Source organism: Canis aureus, chromosome 37, assembly GCF_053574225.1.
Source record: "Canis aureus isolate CA01 chromosome 37, VMU_Caureus_v.1.0, whole genome shotgun sequence".
Classification (NCBI taxonomy): domain Eukaryota; kingdom Metazoa; phylum Chordata; class Mammalia; order Carnivora; family Canidae; genus Canis; species Canis aureus.
The window spans coordinates 8,044,288-8,067,828 of NC_135647.1; the positions used below are offsets into that span (position 1 = coordinate 8,044,288).

General features: G+C 35.8%; 1 protein-coding gene across 17 annotated transcripts in view; it reads left to right on the plus strand.

Annotated features, from left to right (window-relative positions):
• The window catches only part of LOC144306406 (uncharacterized), a 148,945-nt gene that overhangs the window by 44,335 nt on the left and 81,069 nt on the right, over positions 1-23,541 (plus strand). For 15 of the 17 annotated variants that reach the window (XR_013373506.1, XR_013373505.1, XR_013373507.1 and 12 more), the window contains exon 2: positions 18,622-18,708. The exons of the other annotated variants lie outside the window; for them this stretch is intronic. Coding sequence is in view for 1 of the 15 variants with exons in the window: in XM_077885835.1 (XP_077741961.1) it covers positions 18,622-18,708 (87 nt within the window). In the remaining 14 variants the exon portion in view is untranslated. The remainder of the gene's footprint in view (positions 1-18,621; positions 18,709-23,541) is intronic. 17 annotated transcript variants of the gene reach the window in all.

Consider the following 23,541-nt stretch of genomic DNA (forward strand, 5'->3'; position numbering starts at 1 on the left):
AAGTCCTCCTGCAACAATCAGACTAGAAGGCATCCAAATTGGTAGAGAAAAAGTAAAAGCATCACTAGCTGCAGATTACAGCATAATAGGTATAAAAACCCTAAATATTCCACCAAAAACTATTAGAACTAATAAATAACCTTAGTAAAGTTTCAGGATACAAAATTGAAGAAATATGTTGTATTTCTATATACTAAAAACAAAGCAGCAGAAAGAGAAATTAAAAATACAATTCCACTTAAAATTACACCAAAAAGAATAGAATACCTAGCAATAAACTTTTTTTTGATATTTTTTTTATTTATTTATGACGGTCACACACACAGAGAGAGAGAGAGAGAGGCAGAGACACAGGCAGAGGGAGAAGCAGGCTCCATGCACCGAGAGCCTGACGTGGGATTCGATCCCGGGTCTCCAGGATCGTGCCCTGGGCCAAAGGCAGGCGCCAAACCGCTGCGCCACCCAGGGATCCCCCTAGCAATAAACTTAATGAAGAGGATGAAAGATCTATACTCTGAAAGCTATAAAGCACTGACAAAATAAATTGAAGATGAAAGACTAATTGAAAAGTAAAACACTGTGAATATAATCTCTAATATTGTAATAACATTGCTTGGTGAAAGATAGTAGCTTCATTTATTAAGGTGAGTGCTGAGTAATGTATAGGATGTTGAATAAATATGTTGTACACCTGAAACTAATAAAATATTCCATTAATTATACTTCAAGAAAAAATATAAACAAAATAAAAAGAGAAAGCTCAAATAAAATGAGAAATTAAGAAGTTACAACCTAGCATAGAATGAAAATGATTCTAATACTATAAAAAATTATATGCAAACACACAAGGTAACTAATGGATAGATTTCTAGAATCATACAATCCTCCAAGGCTACATCAGAAATAAAGAAGAAATATGAACAGACTGATTACAAAACTGAATTGTAATTTTAAAAAGTTCTGAAGAAACAAAAGTCTAGGACCAGATGGCTTCATAGGTAAATAAATTCTACCAAACTACAGAAGAGCTGAGGGAGAGGGAGAATCACAGAGTAAGGGAATCCTGAAATCATCTCATCCCACAGACACACCAAGGCAACAACATGTATTACAACTCACTCTGAAAATGATTTGAATCCTGTCAGAACAAATCTTCTACCGATAATTATAGAGAGAAAGACTCCTAAAAAAGGGTAGGAGGGGCAGATATCTGGACATGTAGCAAATTCCCAGATTGACTAATCATAAATAGAAGAGACATCACAAGCGCAGAAGAACAAAGGGACCAGACACCACACTGGGCACCCCTGACCCTGGGGACCTGTACGAAAGATGAGTCCCCATGTCTGGCTTTGAAAATCAGCAGAGCTTAACTCTGGAAGAGCTGAAGGGTTATAGGAAAGCAAGTCTCTTCTCGTGAAGAGCCAGCATGCTAAATAACTGCACGAGACACAGCATAGAAGCAGTAGTTTGAAAAGTACCTAGAGTATACATAAAGGAGATTTATTGACTAATTTATCACATGTGCCTGGGGGTAGGGAACTGTAGATTTCTCCAGGAACAAAAGTACTGGTGTCATGTTTCTTTCTTTCTTTCTTTTTTTTTTTCATTTAAAAGATTATTTTATTATTTTATTTTTTTATAAATTTATTTTTTATTGGTGTTCAATTTGCCAACATATAGAATAACACCCAGTGCTCATCCCATCAAGTGCCCCCCTCAGTGTCCGTCACCCAGTAACCCCCAACCCCCCCCTCCCGCCCACCTCCCTTTCCACCACCCCTAGTTCGTTTCCCAGAGTTAGGAGTCTCATGTTCTGTCTCCCTTTCTGATATTTCCCACTCATTTTTTCTCCTTTCCCCTTTATTCCTTTTCATTATTTTTATATTCCCCAAATGAATGAGACCATATAATGTTTGTCCTTCTCCGATTGACTTATTTCACTCAGCTTAATACCCTCCAGTTCCATCCATGTTGAAGCAAATGGTGGGTATTTATCGTTTCTAATGGCTGAGTAATATTCCATTGTATACATAAACCACATCTTCTTTATTCATTCATCTTTCAATGGACACAGAGGCTCCTTCCACAGTTTGGCTATTGTGTATATTGCTGCTATAAACATCGGGGTGCAGGTGTCCCGGTGTTTCACTGCATCAGTATCTTTGGGATAAATCCCCACACAGTGCAATTGCTAGGTCATAGGGCAGATCTATTTTTAACTCTTTGAGGAACCTCCTGGTGTCATTTTTCTATCCCTCCCACAGATGAAACAGCCAGACACTTGTGGGAACCAAATGTAATAATCTCCATCTACCTTGCTAGTAGCACGTCCTCTGTCTCTGTGTTCGCCTGTGAACATACCCTGCATGAAACAATCAAAAGTAGGTTCCTATACTACTAAACCCAGCAGGCAGTGCTGGACAGGACCAGTGCCATTACAAAGTGACTCCTGCCTGGGGAAAAGGAAAGCTAACCCTACACACTAGTGCTCCCGCTGTTCTTGCAGAAAATGCCTCTCAGCTGGCTGTTCAGGAAGCAAATCCTGTCCATCAGTGTGCCTACTGCTCAGCAGTAGATAATCACAGCCAGCAAGGCTGATGATGGCCAACGTCACCCATAAGGTTGTCTGCAGCAGCTGCAGTAGTGTCTCCCAGATGTTCAGAAGATGAAACAGGTCTTCCCAGAAGTTCAGAAGATGAAACAGGCCTTTGCAGTCAGTTAGAAGGCCAGCCCTACTCATCAGTGTTATTACAACTATACTTTACCACTCAAGATGGTGCATGCAGCCTGCACAGGGGACACCCCCAGAGCACCCTGGTGACCAGGGGCATTGTGCTACAGGTCACCACAGGACCCCCTTAAACAAGGCCACTACTTCCAAGACAAAGTGGTGTTGCTGACTTAATACATAAAAACAACCATAGAGACAAAATGAGGACATAGTGAAACATGTTCCAAATAACAGAACAAGATTAAATCACAGGAAAAGTTAAACAAAATGGAGATAAGTAATATGCTTGATAAAGAATTCAAAATAATGGTCATAAAAATGCTCACTGGACTTGAGAGAAGAGTGTATGAATTCTGTGAGAACTTCAACAAAGAGATAGAAAATACACAAAAAAAACCACTTAGAGCTGAAGAATATAAAAACTGTAATGAAAAGTAGAGTAGAGGGAATCAACAGGAGATTAGAAGATGTAGAAAATATTGGCAATTTGGAAGACAGGGTGATGGAAAGCAACCAAACTGAAAGGAAAAAGAAAAAATTAATGAGGATAGACTGATCATCTACAAGTGCAATGGCATTCATATTATAGGGATCCCAGAAGGAAAAAAATGACAGGAAAAAAGGCAGAAAATTTATTTGAAGAAATAATAGTTGAGAAGTCCCCTAATCTAGGGAAGGTAACAGACATCCAAATCCAGGAATCACAAAGATCTCCAGCAAGATAAACCCAAGAAGGTCTACACTATTGTAATAAATGAATGAAAAAAAAAAGAAAAGAAAATCTTAAAAGCAGCAAGAGAAAAGAAAATAGTTACGTATAATTGAAACACCATAGGGCCATTAGCTCATACTCCAGCAGAAACTGTGAAGGACAGAAGAGAGTAGCAGGATATAGTTCAAGTCCCGAGAGAAAAAAGTTACAACCAAGAATAGTCTACCCAGCAAGGTTATCATTCAGAATTAAAGGAAAGATAAAGATTTTTCCAGACAAACAAAAGTTAAAGGAGTTTACCACTACCAAAATGTCCTTATAAAAAACGTTAAAAGGACTTTTAAAGTGTAAAATGTAAAGTCATAACTAGACGTAAGAACATTATGAAAGGAACAAATTTCACTGGTGAAAGTAAACATACAGCAAAGGTTAGAATAATCATAAAGCACAGTGGCTAAAACAGAATAAATTCAATTATATGTAATAAAGTTTTTAAATTTTAAATTCAATTTGCCAACATATAGTATGATAGCCAGTGTTCATCCTGTCAAGTGCCCAACTCAGTGCCCATCACCCAGTTACCCCAACCCCCTGCCTACCTCCCCTTCCACAACCCTTTGTTTGTTTCCCAGAGTTAGGAGTCTCTCAGTTTGTCTCCCTCTCTAATTTTTCCCACTCAGTTCCACTCCTTTCCCTTAACATCCTTTTCTCTATTTCTTATATTCTCCATATAAGTGAACCCATATGATGATTGTCCTTCTCTGATTGACTTATTTCACTCAGTATAATACCATCCAGTTCCATCCACATCGAGGCAAATGGTGAGTATTTGTCTTTTCTGATGGCTGAATGATACTCCATTGTGTATATAGACCACATCTTCGTTATCCATTCAGTTTAAGGATATCGTGGCTCCTTTCACAGTTTGGCTATTGTGGACATTGCTGCTATGAACATTGGGGTGCTGGTGTCCCAACGTTTCACTACATCTGTATCTTTGGGTAAATCCTCAGTAGTGCAATTGCTGGGTCATAGAGTAGCTCTATTTTTAACTTCTTGAGGAATATCCACATGTTTTCCAGAGTGGCTGCACCAGCTTGCAATCCCACCGACAGTGCAAGAGGGTGCCCCTTTCTCTACATCCTCTCCAACACTTGTTGGTTCCTGTCATTTAGCCATTCTAAATGGTGTGAGGTGATATCTTATTGTGGTTTTGATGTATTTCCCTGATGGCAAGTGATGTGGAGCATTTTTTCATGTGCTTATTGGCCATTTCATGTCCTGTTTGGAGAGATGTCTGCTCAGGTCTTCTGCCAATTTCATGACTGGATTGTTTCTTGGGTGCTGAGTTTAATATGTTCTTTATAGATCTTGGATACTAGCCCTTTATCTGATAGGTCATTTGCAAATATCTTCTCCCATAATGTAGGTTGTCTTTTAGTTTTATTGACTGTTTCTTTTGCTGTGCAGAAGCTTTTTATCTTGATGAAGTCCCAATAGTTCATTTTTGCTTTTGTTTTCCTTTCCTTCATAGATGTATCTTGCAAGAAGTTGTGGCCAAGTTCAAAACGGGTGTTGCCCGTATTCTCCTCTAGGATTTTGATGGATTCTTGTCTCACATTTAGACCTTTCCACCATTTTGAGTTTATCTTTGTGTCTGGTGTAAGAGAATGGTCTAGTTTCATTCATCTGCATGCGGATGTCCAATCTTCCCAGCACCATTTATTGAAGAGACTGTCCTTTTTCCAATGGATAATCTTTCCTGCTTTGTTGAATATTAGTTGGCCATAGAGTTGAGGGCCCATTTCTGGGTTCTCTATTCTGTTCCATTGACCTATGTCTGTTTTTGTGCCAGTACCATACTGTCTTGATGATCACAGCTTTGTAACACAGCTTGAAATCCGGCATTGTGATGCCCTCGGCATTGGTTTTCTTTTTCAGCATTATTCTGGCTATTTGGAGTCTTTTCTGATTCCACACAAATCTTAAGATTATTTGTTCCAACTCTCTGAAGAAAATCCATGGTATTCTGATAGGGATTGCAATGAACATGTAAATTGCCCTGGGCAGCATTGACATTTTCAAAATATTCTTCCAATCCATCAGCATGAAATATTTTCCCCATCTCTTCATATCTTCCTCAATTTCAGAAGTGTTCTATAGTTTTTAGAGTATAAATCATTTACCTCTTTGGTTAGGTTTATTCCTAGATATCTTATGGTTTGTAGTGCAATTGTAAATGGGATTGACTCCTTAATTTCTCTTTCTTCAGTCTCTTTGTTAGTGTACGGAAATGGCATTTATTTCTGTGCATTGATTTTCTGCCACATTGCTGAATGGCTGTATGAGTTCTAGCAATCTTGGGGTGGAGTCTTTTGGGTTTTCTATGTACAGTATCATGTCATCTGCAAAGAGGGAGAGTTTGACTTCTTATGAATGCCTTTTATTTCTTTCTGTTGCCTGTTTGCTGAGGCTAGGACTTCTAGTACTATGTTGAATAACAGTGGTGAGAGTGAACATCCCTGTAGTGTTCCTGATCTTAGGGGAAAGGCTCTCAGTTTTTTCCCATTGAGAGAATGATATTCACCGTGGGTTTTTCATAAATGGCTTTTATGATATTGAGGAATGTTCCCTCCATCCCTACACTTTGAAGGGTTTTGATCAGGAATGGATGCTGTATTTTGTCAAATGCTTTCTCTGCATCTATTAAGAGGATCATATGGTTCTTGTTTTTTCTCTTGTTGATGTGATCTGTCACGTTGATTGTTTTACAAATGTTGAACCACCCTTGCATCCTGGGGATAAATCCCACCTGGTCATGGGAATAAACCTCTTCATATACTGTTGGATCCTATTGGCTAGTGTCTTGGTGAGATTTTTTGAGTCCGTGTTCACCAGAGATATTGGTCTATAATTCTCTTTTTTGATGGGATCTTTGTCTGGTTTTGGGATCAAGGTAATGCTGGTCTCCTCAAAGAGTTTTGAAGTATTTCCTGCCTTTCTATCCTTCCAAACAGCTTTTGGAGAATAAGGTTTTTTTGTTTTTTTGTTTTTTTCTTTAAACGTTTGATAGAATTCCCCCTGGGAAGCCATCTGGCCCTGGACTTTGTGTCTTGGGAGGTTTTTGATGACTGCTTCAATTTCCTCCCTGGTTATTGGCCTGTTCAGGTTTTCTATTTCTTCCTGTTCCTTTTTTGGTAATTTTTGGTTTCCAGAAATGCATTCATTTCTTCCAGATTACCAAATTTGTTGGCATGTGGCTGCTCATAATATGTTTTTAAAATCTTTTGTATTTCCCTGGTATTGGTTGTGAACTCTCCTCTTTTGTTCATGATTTTATTAATTTGAGTCTTTTCTCCTTTATTTTTAATAAGGCTGGTTATGGGTTTATCTATGTTATTAATTCTTTCAAAGAACCAGCTCCTGGTTTTGTTTATATGTTCTATAGTTCTTCTGGTCTCTATTTCATTGAGTTCTGCTTGAATCTTTATTATTTCTCTTCTTCTGTTTGGTGTAGGCTTTACTTGCTGTTCTTTCTCCAATTTCTTTAGGTATGAGATTACCTTGTGTATTTGAGTTTTTCCCAATTTTCCAAGGGATGTTTGTATTGCGATGTATTTCCCTCTTAGGGCTGCTTTGCTGTATCCCAAAGATTTCGAATGGTTGTATCTTCATTTTCATTAGTTTCCATGAATCTTTTAAATTATTCTCGAATTTCCTGGTTGACCCATTCATCTTTTAGTAGGATGCTCTTTAACCTCCATATGTTTGAGTTTCTTCCAAATTTCTTCTTGTGATTGTATTCTAGTTTCAAAACATTGTGGTCTGAAAATATGCAGGGGACGATCCCAATCTTTTGGTATCAGTTGAGACCTGATTTGTGACCCAGTATGTGGTCTATTCTGGAGAAAGTTCCATGTGCACTTGAGAAGAATGTGTATTCCATTGCATTCTGATGGAATATTCTGTATATATCTGTGGAATCTCTTTGGTCCAGTGTATCATTCAAGGTCCTTGATTTTTTGGTGATGTTCTGCTTAGTATCTGTCTTTTGCTGAGAGTGCCATGTTGAAGTCTCTTTCAACAGTGTATTATTAGTGCATTATTATCTATATCTATGTATATCTTTATTTTCGTTATTAATTGATTGATATACTTGGCAGCTCCCACATTAAGGGCATAAATATTCATGATTGTTAGGTCTACTTGTTGGTGGACCCTTTAAGTATGATATAGTGTCCCTCTTCATCTGTTACTACAGTCTTTGTGATGAACTATAATTTATCTGAAATGAGGATTGCTACCCCAGTTTTCTTTGTAGGACCATTTTAATGGTAAATGGTTCTTCTCCCCTTCATTTTCAGGCTGGAGGTGTCCCTAGATGTAAATGAGTCTCTTGTAGACAGCAAATAGATGGGTCTTGCTTTTTTATCCAGTCCAATACACTGAGTCTTTTGATGGGCTCATTTAGCCCATTCACATTCAGAGTAACTATTGAAAGATACGAATTTCATGTCATGGTATTACGTGTACAGTTCCCGTTTTTTTAAGATTATTTATTTATTTATTCATGAGAGTCAGAGAGAGAGAGAGAGAGAGATACAGAGACAGAGACACAGGCAGAGGGAGAAGCAGGCTCCATGAATGGAGCTCAATGTGGGACTCAATCCTGGGACTCCAGGTTCATGCCCTGGGCGGAAGGCAGACACTAAACCTCTGAGCCACACAGGGATCCCAACAGTCCCTGTTTTTGTGGGTTGTTTCTTTGGACACCTTCTTTCTTTTATTGGGTCCCCCTTAATATTTCCTGCAGAGCCAGTTTGGTGGTCACATATTCTTTCAGTTTCTGTCTATCCTGGAAGCTCTTTATCTCTCCTTCTATTCTGAATGAGAGCCTTGCTGGATAAAGTATTTTTGGCTGCATGTTATTCTCATTTAGGTCCCTGAATATATCTTGCCAGTCCTTTCTGGCCTGCCAGGTCTCTGTGGAGAGGTAAGCTATTAATCTGATATTTGTCCCAATATAAGTTAAGAATCTCTTGTCTCGAGCTGCTTAAAGAATTTTCTCTTTATCTTTGAAGCTTGCAATTTTCATTATTAAATGCCGAGGTGTTGAATGATTTTTATTGATTTTGGAGGGTCATCTTTACCTCCTAGATCTGAATGCCTGTTTCCCTCCCCAGATTAGGGAAGTCTCAGCTATGATTGTTCAAATATACTTTGTGGTCTTCTCTCTCAGCCTCTTCTGGAATCCCAATAAGAGGAATATTCTTCCTTCTGAAGCAATCATTTATTTCTCTAAGCCTTTCCTTGTGGGTTGTTAATTGTTTTTCTTTTTTTCCTCAGCTTCCTTACTTTCCATCAACTTGTCTTCCATGTCACTCATTCTCTTTTACACCTCATTAACCCTAGCAGTTAGAGCATCCAGTTTAGATTGCATCTCAATTAAAGCATTTTTAATTTCAGCCTGATTAGATATCAATTCTGCAGTAAGAGTCTGTAGAGTCCTTTATGCTTTTATTCCAGAGCCACCAGTAGCTTTATAATTGTACTTCTGAATTGCCTTTCTGACATTGTATTTAAATCCATGTTCAGCAATTATGTGGCAGAGAGAATTGCTTCTGATTCTTTCTTTTGTGGTGAATTCTTCCTTCTACTCATTTTGTCCAGTGTAGAGTGGCTGTATGAGTGAGCTGTCAAAAATATCAATCACAACCTTAGTATAATACACCCTAGATGATTCTGAAGAGGTCAGAGAAAATAAAAGAAAAAGAACAGAACGAAATAAAACAAAAGCACCACTAAAGTGAAAAACAAATTTTAAAACAAAATGTAAGAATAAAACACACACACACACACACACACACACACAGAAGAAGAAGAAGATTAAAAAAAAGAGGGTTGTTGGTGGTGAAAAATGGTGGTGGAGAGAGGACAACCTATAGGGTGATCCTCTTGGTTTTCAGTGTATTTTGTTCTATATGTTAGAAGATGCTCAATTCTAAATTTATATAAACCAGAAAAACATATTTAAAGCCCCACCATGGATCACAAAAACATAAACAAGATAACAGAGGGAGGCAGAATGGGAAGGAAGAGAGAATATAGTCTCACAGAATGAACCAACATGGTGTTCCACTTGGTTCTCAGTGTATTTTGGTCCATGTGTTAGAAGGTCTAAGTTCTACCATTATAAAACAAAAGGAGACAGAAGAAAACAAAAAACAAAAACTCATAACTCGTATATCTACCAAAATTATATTGAGTATGTTTAAGGGGATCCAAAAATGAAAAATATATCCAAGACATGTAATTATAGAACTAGGAAAGTCAAAAAGGAAAAAACTTAGAAAGAGTTGGTAAAATATTATCCTTAAGGCAGGAAAAGAGAAAAAATATTGGAAATGTTTAACCTGAAAGAAAAATGAGCCATAATGAAAAGAACCCCTCTAGTTCTATATACTATTTTTTCCTCAGTCCTGGAGCTTTCCAGTGCTGTTGAGTAAACTTGTTCTTTCCTTTTTTCTCCAGCAGTTCTTCTGAGAATGTACTGCACTGATTCTTAGGTGTCTGTGCTTGGGAGGAGATGCCCTGCCCTTGTCAGGTGCCAGGCTTAGTATGAGCTGTTTATCCTGGGAGGCCTTTGTTCCCTAGAGGCCCTGTCTCTCCCAGGTGAAAGGCAAATAGAAGAGGAAAAAAATGGCATAGGCCAGATCCCCAGCTCTGGTCCAAGAGCTCCCTGTGAGTAACTAACCAGTTTCTTAGTCCACTCTGGCCTAGATGCTCCTGGGGGCAGGAACGGGTACTGATCTGTCCTAATTGAAGGGTGCCCAGCAGAAGTAGAGTTCTCTCTGTCCTGTCCCCTCCCAGGGTCTGCCTCTCCCAAAGGGGATAGAGGATAGCTGACTTTGTCCGCTTTGGTGCCCTTGAATGGAGGGCCCTAAGCTACTGGACCTGCACTCCTGGGGTCCACCTCTCCCAAAGTGAACAGAGGACAGCCATCTCCATCCATTGCAATGTATAATAAAATTATTAAAGGGATACATAAATTAAAAACGCAAATATGATACTATATATATAAAACATGGAAAGGGGGTCAAAATTTATACTTTTAGAATGTGTTGGAGTTTAAGTGACTATCAACAATTAATGTGGACTGCTATACACATGTTGTATATAGAATCAATGTAGCCATAATCTAACCATAAATCTAAAACAGGTACACAAAAAGGAAAAGGAAGGAATTCAAGCATAACACTAAATAAAAAAAATCAAACCATAAGTATAAGAGAAACAAAAGAAGAATAGAACAGAGAATAATTACAATTATTTAGAAAAAATAGACTTTAAAGAAAATGTAGCAAGAAACAAAGAAAAGTACTACATAGTGATAAAGAGATCAATCCAACAAGATAATACAACAATTGTAAATATCTATGCACCCAATTTAGAGGCATGCAAATATAACAAAGTAAAAATTAACAGACCTGAAGGGAGAACTTGATAATAATATAATAGTAGGGAACTTTCAGACTTCACTCACATCAATGGATAGATAATCCAGACAAAAAAATTAATGAGGAAATTGACTTTGAATGACACCTTAGACCAGAGAAGCTTAACATATATAGAACATTCCACTCCAAAGTAGCAGAATACACTTTCTTTTCAAGTACACATAGAACATTCTCCAGGATAGATCACATGTTAGGAAGTAAAACAAGTCTCAATAAATTTAAGAACTTTGCAGTCCTATAATTTTCTGACCAAACCAGAATGAAACTAGAAATTAATTACAAGAAAAAACTTGATGGGTACCTGGGTAGCTCAGTTGGTTAGCATCTGACTCTTTTTTTTTTTAAGATTTTATTTATTTATGCGTGAGACACACACAGAGAAAGAGAGGCAGAGACACAGGCAGAGGGAGAAGCAGGCTCCATGCAGGGAGACCGACGTGGGACTCCATTCCGGGTCTCCCGGATCACACCCTGGGCTGCAGGCGGCACTAAACCACTGAGCCACCCGGGCTGCCCTAGCATCTGACTCTTAATTCTGGGTCAGGTCATGATCTCAGGGTTGTGAGACTGAGCCCAGTGTCAGGTTCTGTGCTCAGTGGAGACTCTGCTTCTCTCCCTCTGCCCCTTCTTTTGCAAGCATGCCTTCTCTCTCTAAAATAAACAAATATTAAAAAAAAAAACGAAAAAAGTTGGAAACACAAAAAAAATGTGGAGGGTAAAAACATGTTACTAAAAAAAGTGAGTCAATGATAAAATCAAGGGACAAATACAAAATACATGGAGACAAATGAAAATAGAAACATAGTCGCTCAAAACACAGCAATGGGAAACCCAGCAGAAGCAATTCTAAGAGGGAAATTTATACTGATACAGGCCTACTTTTAGAAACCAGAAAAGTTTCAAATAAACAATCTAAACTTACATCTAAGGAAACTATAAAAACAGAGTAAACAAAACTGAAAGTTAAAAGAAAGGAAATAACACAAAAGATGAATCAAACCAAGAGCCAGTTTGTTTAAGAAGTCAATAAAATCATAAGTTAAAAGGAGAAATAATGACTAACAGAAATGTAAAGTGTCTTAATAGTGTAAAAATATATGCCAATGAATTGGACAACCTACAAATGGATAAATTCCTAGAAATACACAATATTTCAAAACTGAATCAGGAAGAGATTGAAAATGTGAATAGATCAATTAATGGTAAGGAAATTGAGTTGGTAATCAAAAAACTCCCAACAAAATAAAGTGCAGCATCAGATGGGTTCACAGGAATTCAACAAACATTTATAGAATACCTACTCTTAAGCTATTCTAAAAAAATAGAATAGGAAGAAAAAAATTTAAACTCATTCTGTGATGCTAGCCTCACACAAAAACACTAAAACAAACAAAAACAAACCTATAGGTCAATATCCAGGTAAACATAGATGTAAAAATTCTCAATAAAGTATTAGCAAACCAAATTTAACATCAGAAAAATTATTCACTACAATCAAGTATGTTTTATTCCAGTGATGCCAGGATAGCTCAGTATCTACAAGTCAATGAACGTCATGCATCACATTAACAAGAGGAAGGATAAAAGTCATATGATCATCTTGGTAGGTGCAGAAAATGTATTAAACAAAATAGAATATCTGTTCCTGTAAAAACTCTCAATAAGATGGCTTTACAGTTGATATGCACATCAACATAATAAAGGCTATAAATGAAAAACCCACCGCTAACATCATACTCAATGGTGAAAAACAAAGGCTTTCCCTCTGAGATCAAGAACAAGACACGGATGTTAACTCTCACCACTTTTATTAAATAGTACTGGAAATCCTTCCTGCAGTAATCAAACAAGAAAAAAGACATCCAAATTAGTAAGGAAGAAGTAAATCTGTCACAATTTGTAAATGACATGATATTATATACAGACACTAAAGAAACCACCAAAAATTTTTTGGATTAATAAATGAATCCAGTACAGTTGTAGGATAAAAAAAAATCAATATACAAAAAGTTGCATTTCTATACAATAATAATAAAGATCAAAGAGAAAAATTCAAAAATCTCATTTACAACTGCATCATAAAGAATACTAGTAATAAATTTAACCAAGGAAGTGAAAAACCCTTATACTGACTACTAAAAGACATTAATGAAAGAAACTGAAGATGAAACAAATAAATGGAAAGATATTTTGCAATCATTGATTAGAAGAATATTGTGAACATTTCCATATTACACTAAGCAATCTACGGATTTAACATGATCCTTATCAAAATCCTGACAGCACTTTATAGAGATAGAATAATCCCCCAAATTCTGTGGAGCCACAAAAAATCCTGAATAGCCATAGCCATCTTGAAAATAAAAAGTCCCAAAGCTATAGGTAGCACAATAATAGATTTCAAACTAAACAAAAAGGATGAAATTGGCACAGAACTGACACATAAATCAATGGAATTAAATAGAGAGCCCAGAAATAAACCAGACACTTTTATCTGTCACCAAATCTAAGACAAAGGAAGCCAAAATGTAGGAAAAAAGACACAGTTAAAGCAACCATCAATAAAACAAAAAGGCAACCTATTGAATAGGAGAATTTTTGTGTAAGTGATCTATTTGATGAGTAGTTAATCTCCAAAATATATAAAGTCAAGTCATACTTCTCAACACCAAAAAGACACATAATCCAATGAAAATGAGCAGAGGACCTGAATAGACATTTTTCCAAAGACAACATACAGATGGCCAACAGACATGAGAAAATGCTCAACATCATTAATCATCAGGAAAATGCAAATCAAAACCACACTGACCTATCACCTCTCCCAGTCAGAATGGTTAGTATCAAAAAAAGAAGAAATACTTATTGGTGAGAAGGCTGAGAAAGGGAATCTTCATGTACTCTCAGTGAGAATGTGTATTAGTACAGCCAATGTGGATTAGGATATTGAGGTTCCTCAAAAAATTAAAAATAGAAATAGCATACAATCTGGTAACTCCACTGCTGGATTTTTACCTGAAGAAATATAGGTTTATACATACAAAGACACAAAGATACTACCACCACTAATAAGACAGATCAGTGAAATAACGGTTACAGCCATGCACAGAGTATAGTTTACAACCTTAAATTTATGTTTCTAAACAACACGATCTGAAAATGAATGAGCTAAGCATCTATCTAAGCAAGTTAGAATAAGAAAAAGTAGTTAAACTTCACCAAAGATTAGAAAGAAGGAAATAGCAGAAGTAAGAGAATAAACAGAATACTCAAGGAAGATGATCAATAAAACTAAATGTAGGTTCTTAGAAAGGACTAATAAAGTTAATAAAATCTAAAATAGACAATTGAAACAAAACAGGTAGAAACACAAATAACTAATATTCATATTATAAAAGGAGACAACTCTACAGTTCCTGCCATAAACATTTTAGGTATCATAAGTATGATGAATTAGATGAAATTGATACATTCCTCTAAAATGTCAGTGGTGACTGACATTAACTGATACAAGAAGAAATAGAAAACTCAGAAGATGTGGTCTATATATACAATGGAATATTACTCAGCCTTTAAAAACAACGAATACCCACCATTTGCTTCAATGTGGATAGAACTGGAGGGTATTATGCTGAGTGAAGTAAGTTAATCAGAGAAGGTCAAACATTATATGGTTTCATTCATTTGGGGAATATAAAAAATAGTGAAAGGGATTAAAGCAGAAAGGAGAGAAAAGTAGTGGGAAATATCAGAGAGGGTGACAAAACAACATGAGACTCCTAACTCTGGGAAACAAACAAGGGGTAGTGGAAGGGGAGGCGGGAGGGGGGATGGGGTGACTGGGTAACAGGCACTGAGGGAGGCACTTGACTGGATGAGCACTGGATGTTATACTATATGCTGGCAAATTGAACTCCAATAAAATAATGTACAAAAAATAAATTTAAAAAAGCAAATTAAAAAAAAGAAAAATCAGAATAATTTAAATAAAGTGAATTAGTAATTAACAACCTTCCTATAGAGAAAACTTTAGGCTCAGACTTCTCACTCATGAGTTCTTACAAACATTTAAGACAGAATTAATGCTAAATTGAACAACTCTTTCAGAAAATTGGAAATTTAAAAAGAAAATTCCCAATACCTAAATACTCTTGATGCCAAAATGTGACAAATATTTTAAGAAAAACAATGGTTGAATCTCAAAATTTCTAAACAAAGTATTATCAAAGTAAATTGGGCAATATAGGAAAAGGATAATAAATCTTGCTCTTATTGGTTTGAGAATGCCAGCATGGTCTAGTATTCAGAAATTAGCCAGTATGATTAATATGCTTATAGACTAAAGAAGGAAAATTGTACTGATCATTTTAACAGATGCATAAAATGCAATTTAAAATATTCAATATCTACTCATGATTTTAAAAAGCCTTGGCACTACTACCAACAATCATATGCTAACAAATTGGACAACCTAAATGAAACAAATTCCTGGAAACATGCAACCTACCAAGACTAAATTATGAAGAAATAGAAAATTTGAACAGATTAACCACTACTAAGGGGATTAAACTGGTAGTCAAATACCTCTCAACAAAAAATAGTCCGGGAACAGATGGTTTTACTGGTGAATTCTACCATTTATAAAAGACAAAACAAAACAAAAAACTAATGTCAACTGTTTTGAAACTTTTCAAAAAAATTGAGGAGGAAGAAACACTTCCAAACTTATTTTATGACATCAGCATTATTTTGATATCAAAATCAGACAAGGAAGAAGAAAATTGTAGACCAAAATCCCGAGAAAACATAGGTACAAAAATTCTCAATAAAATATTAGTCAACCAAATTAAACAATACATTAGAAAAATTATTCACCACAATTGAGTGTGTTTTATTTCAGTGATGTAAGGATGGGTCAATATCCATAAATTAATGTGATACATCACACTAACAAGAAGAATAAAATCCATTTGATTATCTCAATAGGTACAGAAAAAGCATGAGACAAATACAACATCCATTCCTGATAACAACCCTCAACAAGTTGGCTTTATATCAACATAATAAAGGTTATACGTGAAAAACCTACAGCTAACATCATGCTTATTGGTGGAAAAAACAAAATCATGAGTTCCTAGGAACAAGACAAAAATGTCCACTCTCACCATAGTTATTCAACATAATACTAGAAGGCCTAGGTGCAACAAAGAGTTAGGAAATACAAGATACTAAATTAGTAAAACTATTAAAGTTTGTAAGTGACATGATATCATATATGAATCCAAATACACACCCCAAAACCCTGTTAGAACTAAGAAATTTAGTAGAGTTGCAGGTTACAGAATATGCAAAAAAAGGCATTTCTATACAATAATAATGAATGACCAGGGAATACATTTATGAAAACTTTCTCCTTTACAATTGCATCCAAGGTAAAATACTAGTAATAAATTTAACTGAGGTGAAAAACAAGTCCACGGGCTACTAAAAGACATTAATGAGGGGCCCCTGGGTGGCTCAGTCAGTTAAGCATCTGCCTTCAGCTCAGGTCATGATCCCAGGGTCCTGGGAGGGAGCCTGCATCAGGCTCCTGCTGCTTCTCCTTCTGCCTCTCCCCCTGCTCGTGCTCTCTCTCAAATAAATAAATAAAATATTTTTTTAAAGACATTAATGAAACCGAAGATGACACAAATAAATGGAAAGATATTCTATGCTCACCTGTTAAAAGATTGTGAAAATGTGCATATTATTGAAAACAATGCACAGATTCAGTGCAATCCCTATCAATGTGTCAGTGGCATTTCTCACAGAAATAGAACAGTCATAACATTTGAATGGAGCAAAAAAAGAACCCAAGAAGCCAAAGCAACCTTAAGAACAAGTGTGCTGCTAGAGGCAGCACACTTCCTGATTTCAAACTATATTACAGAACTGTATTTATCAAAAGAAAATGGTATTGGCATAAAAATAGATGCATAAATTAATGAGACAGAATAGAGAGTCCCTAAAATAAACATACTCATACAGAGTCAACAAACTTAAGACAGAAGGTCAAGAATATACAATGGGGGAAGTGACAGTCTCTTCAATAAATGGTGCTGGGATAACTCAACAGCCACTTGGGAAAGAATGGCTGTTACATATTATACACAAAAATTAACTCAAAATCTATTAAAGATTGAATATAAGGTCTGAAACCAAAATACTCATAAAAGTTTTAGGGGGGTAACCTTGACATCGGCTTTGGTAATGATTATTTGATTTGACAACAACAAGCAAGACAACAAAAACAAAAATAAATTGGGGCTATGTCAAACTAAAAAATTTGCACAGTAAAAGAAATAATCAAAAACATGAAAAGGCAACATACAATTGGAGAAAATGTTTGCAAACAACATATCCTATAAAGAGTTAATATCTAAAAGGACAAAAAACAAAACACATGCAATGCAATAGCAAAAACACAATCTGAATAAAAATGGACAGAGATACTGAATAGGCATTTTCCCAAAGAAGACATACAAATGGCCAATGGGTACATTAAAATGTGCTCATATCACTCATCATCAGGGAAATGTGAATCAAATCCACATGAGATATCACCTCATACATGTTAGAGTGACTATTATCAAAAAGACAGGAGAGGGCAGCCTGGGTGGCTCAGCGCTTTGGCGCCACCTTCAGCCCAGGGTGTGATCCTGGAGACCAGGGATCGAGTCCACCTCAGGCTCCCTGCATGGAGCCTGCTTCTCTCTCTCTGCCTGTGTCTGTTCTTCTTTGTGTCTCTCATGAATAAATAAATAAAATCTAAAAAAAAAAAAAAAAAAAAGACGAGAGAGAACTAGTGTTGGCAGGAATGTGGCAAGAAGGAAACACTTGTGACTTGTTGGTAGAAATACAAATTAGTGCAGCCACTATGGAAATTGTTATGAAGTTTCCTTAAGGAAATAGAATTATGTAATGTAGCAGTTCTGAGTATTTACCCACAAAAATAAAAAAAACCCCACCAACTCTGAAAGATAAATGCAGCTGCATGTTGATTGCAGCATTACCTAACAATATTCAAGACAAGAAAGCAAGGTCTATCCAAAGATGAGTGGAAAAAAGAAACGGTGCATATGTATATATACATATACATACTCACACACATACATATATACATACACACATAAAATATTATTCAATCACATAAAGGAGGAAATCTCTTTATTTGTAACAACATGAATGAATATTGAGGGCATTATGCTAAGTGAAATAATTCAGACAGAAAAAGAAATATATCATATAACCTCAATAATATATGGACTCTTAAAAAAACAAAAATAAACTCATAGATATAGAGAACAAATTGGTGGCTATTAGAGGCAGGGATTGGGAATGGGAATAATAGGTGAATTTCAAAAGGTAAAAACTTCCAGTTATAAAAGAAGTAACAGGATATATAACATACAGAATGGTAAAGAGATAGACCTTAAACGTTCATCACAAGAAAAATGAGTTATAGCTATGCAGACTGATAAATAACTAGATTTATTATGATTATTATTTCACACTGTATACACACATTGAATTATTATGTTGTACACCTGAAAGCAATAAAATGTTATATGTGAATTATATCTCAATAAAAATTTCATTTAAAATAAATTTATTTCCAGGTATATTTCTCATTTAACCAAAGAGGAAATATCTGTATGGATGAAAACTGACATTAATTACAAAAGAATTGGAGACACAAATAAATGGTAAGATATTCTGTGTTCATAGGTTGGGAGAATTAATATTGTTAAAATGTCCACAAAATCCAAAGTCATCCACAGATTCAATGCAATCTCTATCAAAATTCCAATAACTTTTTCTCAGAAATAAAACAAACAATCCTTAAATTTGTATAGATTTACAAAAGACCCCAACTATCAGCCAGAGCAGTCTTGAGAAAGAAGTAGAAGCATCACACCTCCTGATTTCAGACTATATTACAGAAGTATACTTATCAAAACATAGAATCAGACACATTAACAACCCATAAAGAATCCATTCATGTATGGTCAATTAATTGATGACAAATAAGCCAAGAACAATGATAGAGGATAATCTCTTAAGTAGATGGTGCTGGAAAAACTGGACAGCCATATGCTGAAGGATGAAATTAGACACCTGCCTATCACTATGCACAGAAATAAATTCAAAATTAAAGACCTGAATAAAAGATTTGAAATTTTAAAACTCCTTCTAGAACACTAAAATCAAAGGCATCAAAAGCAAAAATACACAAGTGGGACTACATCAAACTAGAAAAGTTTCTGCACAGCAATGGAAATCATCCTCAAAAAGGAAAGGGCAACCTATTAAATGAAGGAAATATATACAAATCATACATGTGATAAGGGGTTAATATTCAAAATATATTTTATTTTTTAAAAGATTATTTATTTTTATTTTATTCATTTTATTATTTGAAAGAGAGAGAGTTAGAGCACAAGGAGGTGAGGGGCAGAGGGAGAGGGAGAAGCAGACTCACCACTGAGCAGGGAGCCTGATCCCAGGACCCTGAGATCACGACCTGAGCCAAAGGTAGAAGCTTAACCAACTGAGCCACTCAGACACCCTCTAATATTCAAAATATATAAAGAAGTCATATACTTATGACAAAAAAATCCAATTGAAAAATTAGGCAGAGGAACTAATTAGACTTGTTTTCTCAGCCAACAGGTACTGGAACAGTTACCTTAGCAACACTTCTTAGGGATTTGCAAATCAAAATCACAACGAGATATCTGCTTACTTCTTAGAATGGCTGCCATCAAAAAGATAATATTTGCCAGTCAATCAACATTATATATCACACCAATAAAAGACAAAAATTGTAGGATCATTTAAATAGACACAGAAAAAGTATTTGATGAAGTACAACATCCATTCCTGATAAAAACCCTCAACAAGTAGGCTTAGAGGTAACCTCAACGTAATAAAAACCACATATGAAAAACTCATAACAAACATCATACTTAATGGGGAAAAACTTGAAATCTTCTCCCATAAGGTTAGGAACAATACAAAGATGTCCATTCTCATCATTTTTATTCAACATAGTACTGGAAGTCCTAGTCATAGCAATTAGACAACAAAAGAAATAAAAGGAATCCAAATTCGTAAGGAAGAAGTAAAACTTTCACTACTGGCAGATGACATACTTGTATAAATTCTAAAGAATCCACCAAAAAACTATTAGAACTGACAAAAATAAATTTAGTAAAATCATGGGATACAAAATCAACATGCATAAATCTGTTATGTTTCTACACACTAATAATTAAACAGCAAAAGAAATTTTTAAAAATATCATTTACAATTACACCCAAAATAATAAGATATCTAGTAATAAACCTAACCAAAGAAGTGAAAGACCTGCATTCTGAAAACTATAAAACACTGATGAAAGAAATTAAAGATAACACAAAGATATAGAAAGACATTCCATGCTCATGGATTGTATTGTTAAAATGTCTATCCTACCCAAATCAATCTACAGATTTAATAAATTGTCTATCAAAATACCAACAGCATTTTTCACACAACTAGGGCAAACAACCCTAAATTTTATATGGAACTATAAAAAATCCTGAATAGCCAAAACAATTCTGAAAAAGAAGAGCAGGGACACCTGAGTGGCTCAGCAGTTAAGCGCCTGTCTTTGGCTCAGGGCCTGATCCCAGATTCCTGGGTTTGAGTCCCACACTGGGATCCTTGCATGGAGCCTGCTTCTCCCTCTGCCTGTGTCTCTGCCTCTCTCTCTGTGTCTCTCATGAATAAATAAATAAAATCTTTAAAAAAAGAAAAAGAAAAGCATAACCGCAAGTATTATAATTCCAGACTTCAAGTTACAGCACAAAGCTGTAGTGATCAAGACAATATGGTACTGGCACAAAAACAGACACTGATCAATGGAGCAGAATTAGAAACCCAGGCATAAACTCAAAATTATATGGCCAATTAATTTTTGACAAAGTAGGAAAGAATATCCAATGGGAAAAATATAGTCTCTTCAATATCCAACAGGAAAACTGTACAGCAACATGCAAAAGAATGAAACTGGACAGCTTTCTTACATCATACACAGAAATACACTCAAAAGTGAATTAAAGACTTGAAAGTGAGACCTGAAACCATAAGAATCCCAGAGGAGAGTGTAGACAGTAATATCTCTCACATAGGTTGTTGCAATATTTTTCTAGCTATGTCTCCCAAGGCAAGAAAAACAAAAGCACAAATAAACTATTGTTAGGTAGACTATATTCTCCCTCCACTACAGCTTCATCACCACCACATCTCTTAGTCCTCCTCTCTTTTTTTCTTCTCTTTTATTCTCTTTATTTTGCTTTTTTTCTCTCTCTTTTCTTTTTTTTCCCTACTTTTTTGGGATTCGTGACCTTTTATTGTTTTCTACTTTGTTTTAAAATTTTATTTTCACTTTAGTGGTCCTTTTGTTTTATCTCATTCTGATCTTTGTTTTCAATTTCTGGTCTCTGACCTCATCAGAATCACCTAGGGTGAAATTTACTTAGGTCATGGTTGATATTCTTGACTCAGCCCACTCATACAGCCACTCTGCACTGAGCAAAATGACTAGAAGGAAGAACTCACCACAAAAGAAAGAATCAGAAATAGTCCTCTCTCCCACAGAGCTACAGAATTTGGATTACAATTCGATGTCAGAAAGCCAATTCAGAAGCACAATTATAAAGCTACTCGTGGCTCTGGAAAAAAGCATAAAGGATTCAAGAGACTTTATGACTGCAGAATTTAAATCTAATCAGGCTGAAATAAAAAATCAGTTAAATGAGATGCAATCCAAACTGGAGGTCCTAATGATGAGGGTTAATGAGGTAGAAGAAAGTGAGTGACATATAAGACAAGTTGATGGCAAGGAAGGAAGCTGAGGAAAAAAGAGAAAAACAATTAAAAGACCATGAGGAAAGGTTAAGGGAAATAAATAATAGTCTCAGAAGGGAAAATCTGCATATAATTGGGGTTCCAGAGGGTGCTGAGAGGGAGAGAGGACCAGAAAGCGTGATTTGAACAAATCATAGCTGAGAACTTCCCTAATTTGGGGATGGAAACAGGCATTCAGATCCAGGAGATAGAGAGGTTCCCCCCACCAAAATCAATAAAAACCGACAAATACCTCAACATTTAATAGTAAAACTTGCAAATTTCAAAGATAAAGAGAAAATCCTTAAAGTAACAAGAGACAAGAGATCCCTAACTTATATGGAGAGAAATATTAGATTAACAGAAGACCTCTCCACAGAGACCTGGCAGGCCAGAAAGGGTTGGCAGGATATATTCAGGGTCCTAAATGAGAAGAACATGCAGCTAAGAATACTCTATCTAGCAAGGCTCTCATTCAGAATATGAGGAGAGATAAAGAGCTTCCAAGATAGGCAGAAACTGAAAGAATATGTGACCTCCAAACCAGCTCTGCAAGAAATATTAAGGGGGACCCTGTAAAAGAAAGAGGAAGCCCAAAGAAATAATCCACAAAAACAGGGACTGAATAGGTATTATGATGACACTAAATTCATATCTTTTAATAGTTACTCTGAATGTGAATAGGCTAAATGATCCCATCAAAAGACGCAGGGTTTCAGACTGGATAAAAAAGCAAGACCCATCTATTTGCTGTCTACAAGAGACTCATTTTAGACCTAAGGACACCTACAGCCTGAAAATGAAAGCAAGCTGGGGTAGCAATCCTCATATCAGATAAATTAGAGTTTATCCCAAAGACTGTAGTAAGAGATGAAGAAGGACAGTATATCATACTTAAAGGGTCTATCCAACAAGGGGACCTAACAATCATGAATATTTATGCCCCTAATGTGGGAGCTGCCAAGTATATCAATCAATTAATAATCAAAGTAAAGAGATACTTAGATAATAATACACTAATAGTAGGAGACGTCGACACGGCACTTTCTGCAAATGACATATATTCTAAGCACAATATTACCAAAGAAACAAGAGCTTTAAATGATACATTGGATCAGATGGATTTCACAGATATATGCAGAACTGTCCATCTGAACGCAACTGAATACACATTCTTCTCAAGTCTGCATGGAACTTTCTCCAGAATAGACCACATACTGGGTCACAAATCAGTTATTTATCAGGTATTTATTTCTTTATTAAAAAGAAGAAAGACTCAAATTAATAAAATTACGAATGAAAAAGGAGAGATCACAACTGATACCGAGGAAATACAAATGATTATAAAAACGTATTATGAGCAGCTATACACCAATAAATTAGGCAATATAGAAGAAATGGGCACATTCCTGGAAAACCACAAACTACCAAAACTGGAACAGGAAGAAATAGAAAACCTGAACAGGCCAATTACCAGGGAGGAAATTGAAGCAGTCATCAAAAACCTCCCAAGACACAAAAGTCCAGGGCCAGATGACTTCCCAAGGGAATTATATCAAAAGTTTAAAGAAGAAACAATACCTATTCTACTAAAGCTGGTTCCAAAAGATAGAAAGGAATGGAATACTTCCAAACTCGTTTTATGA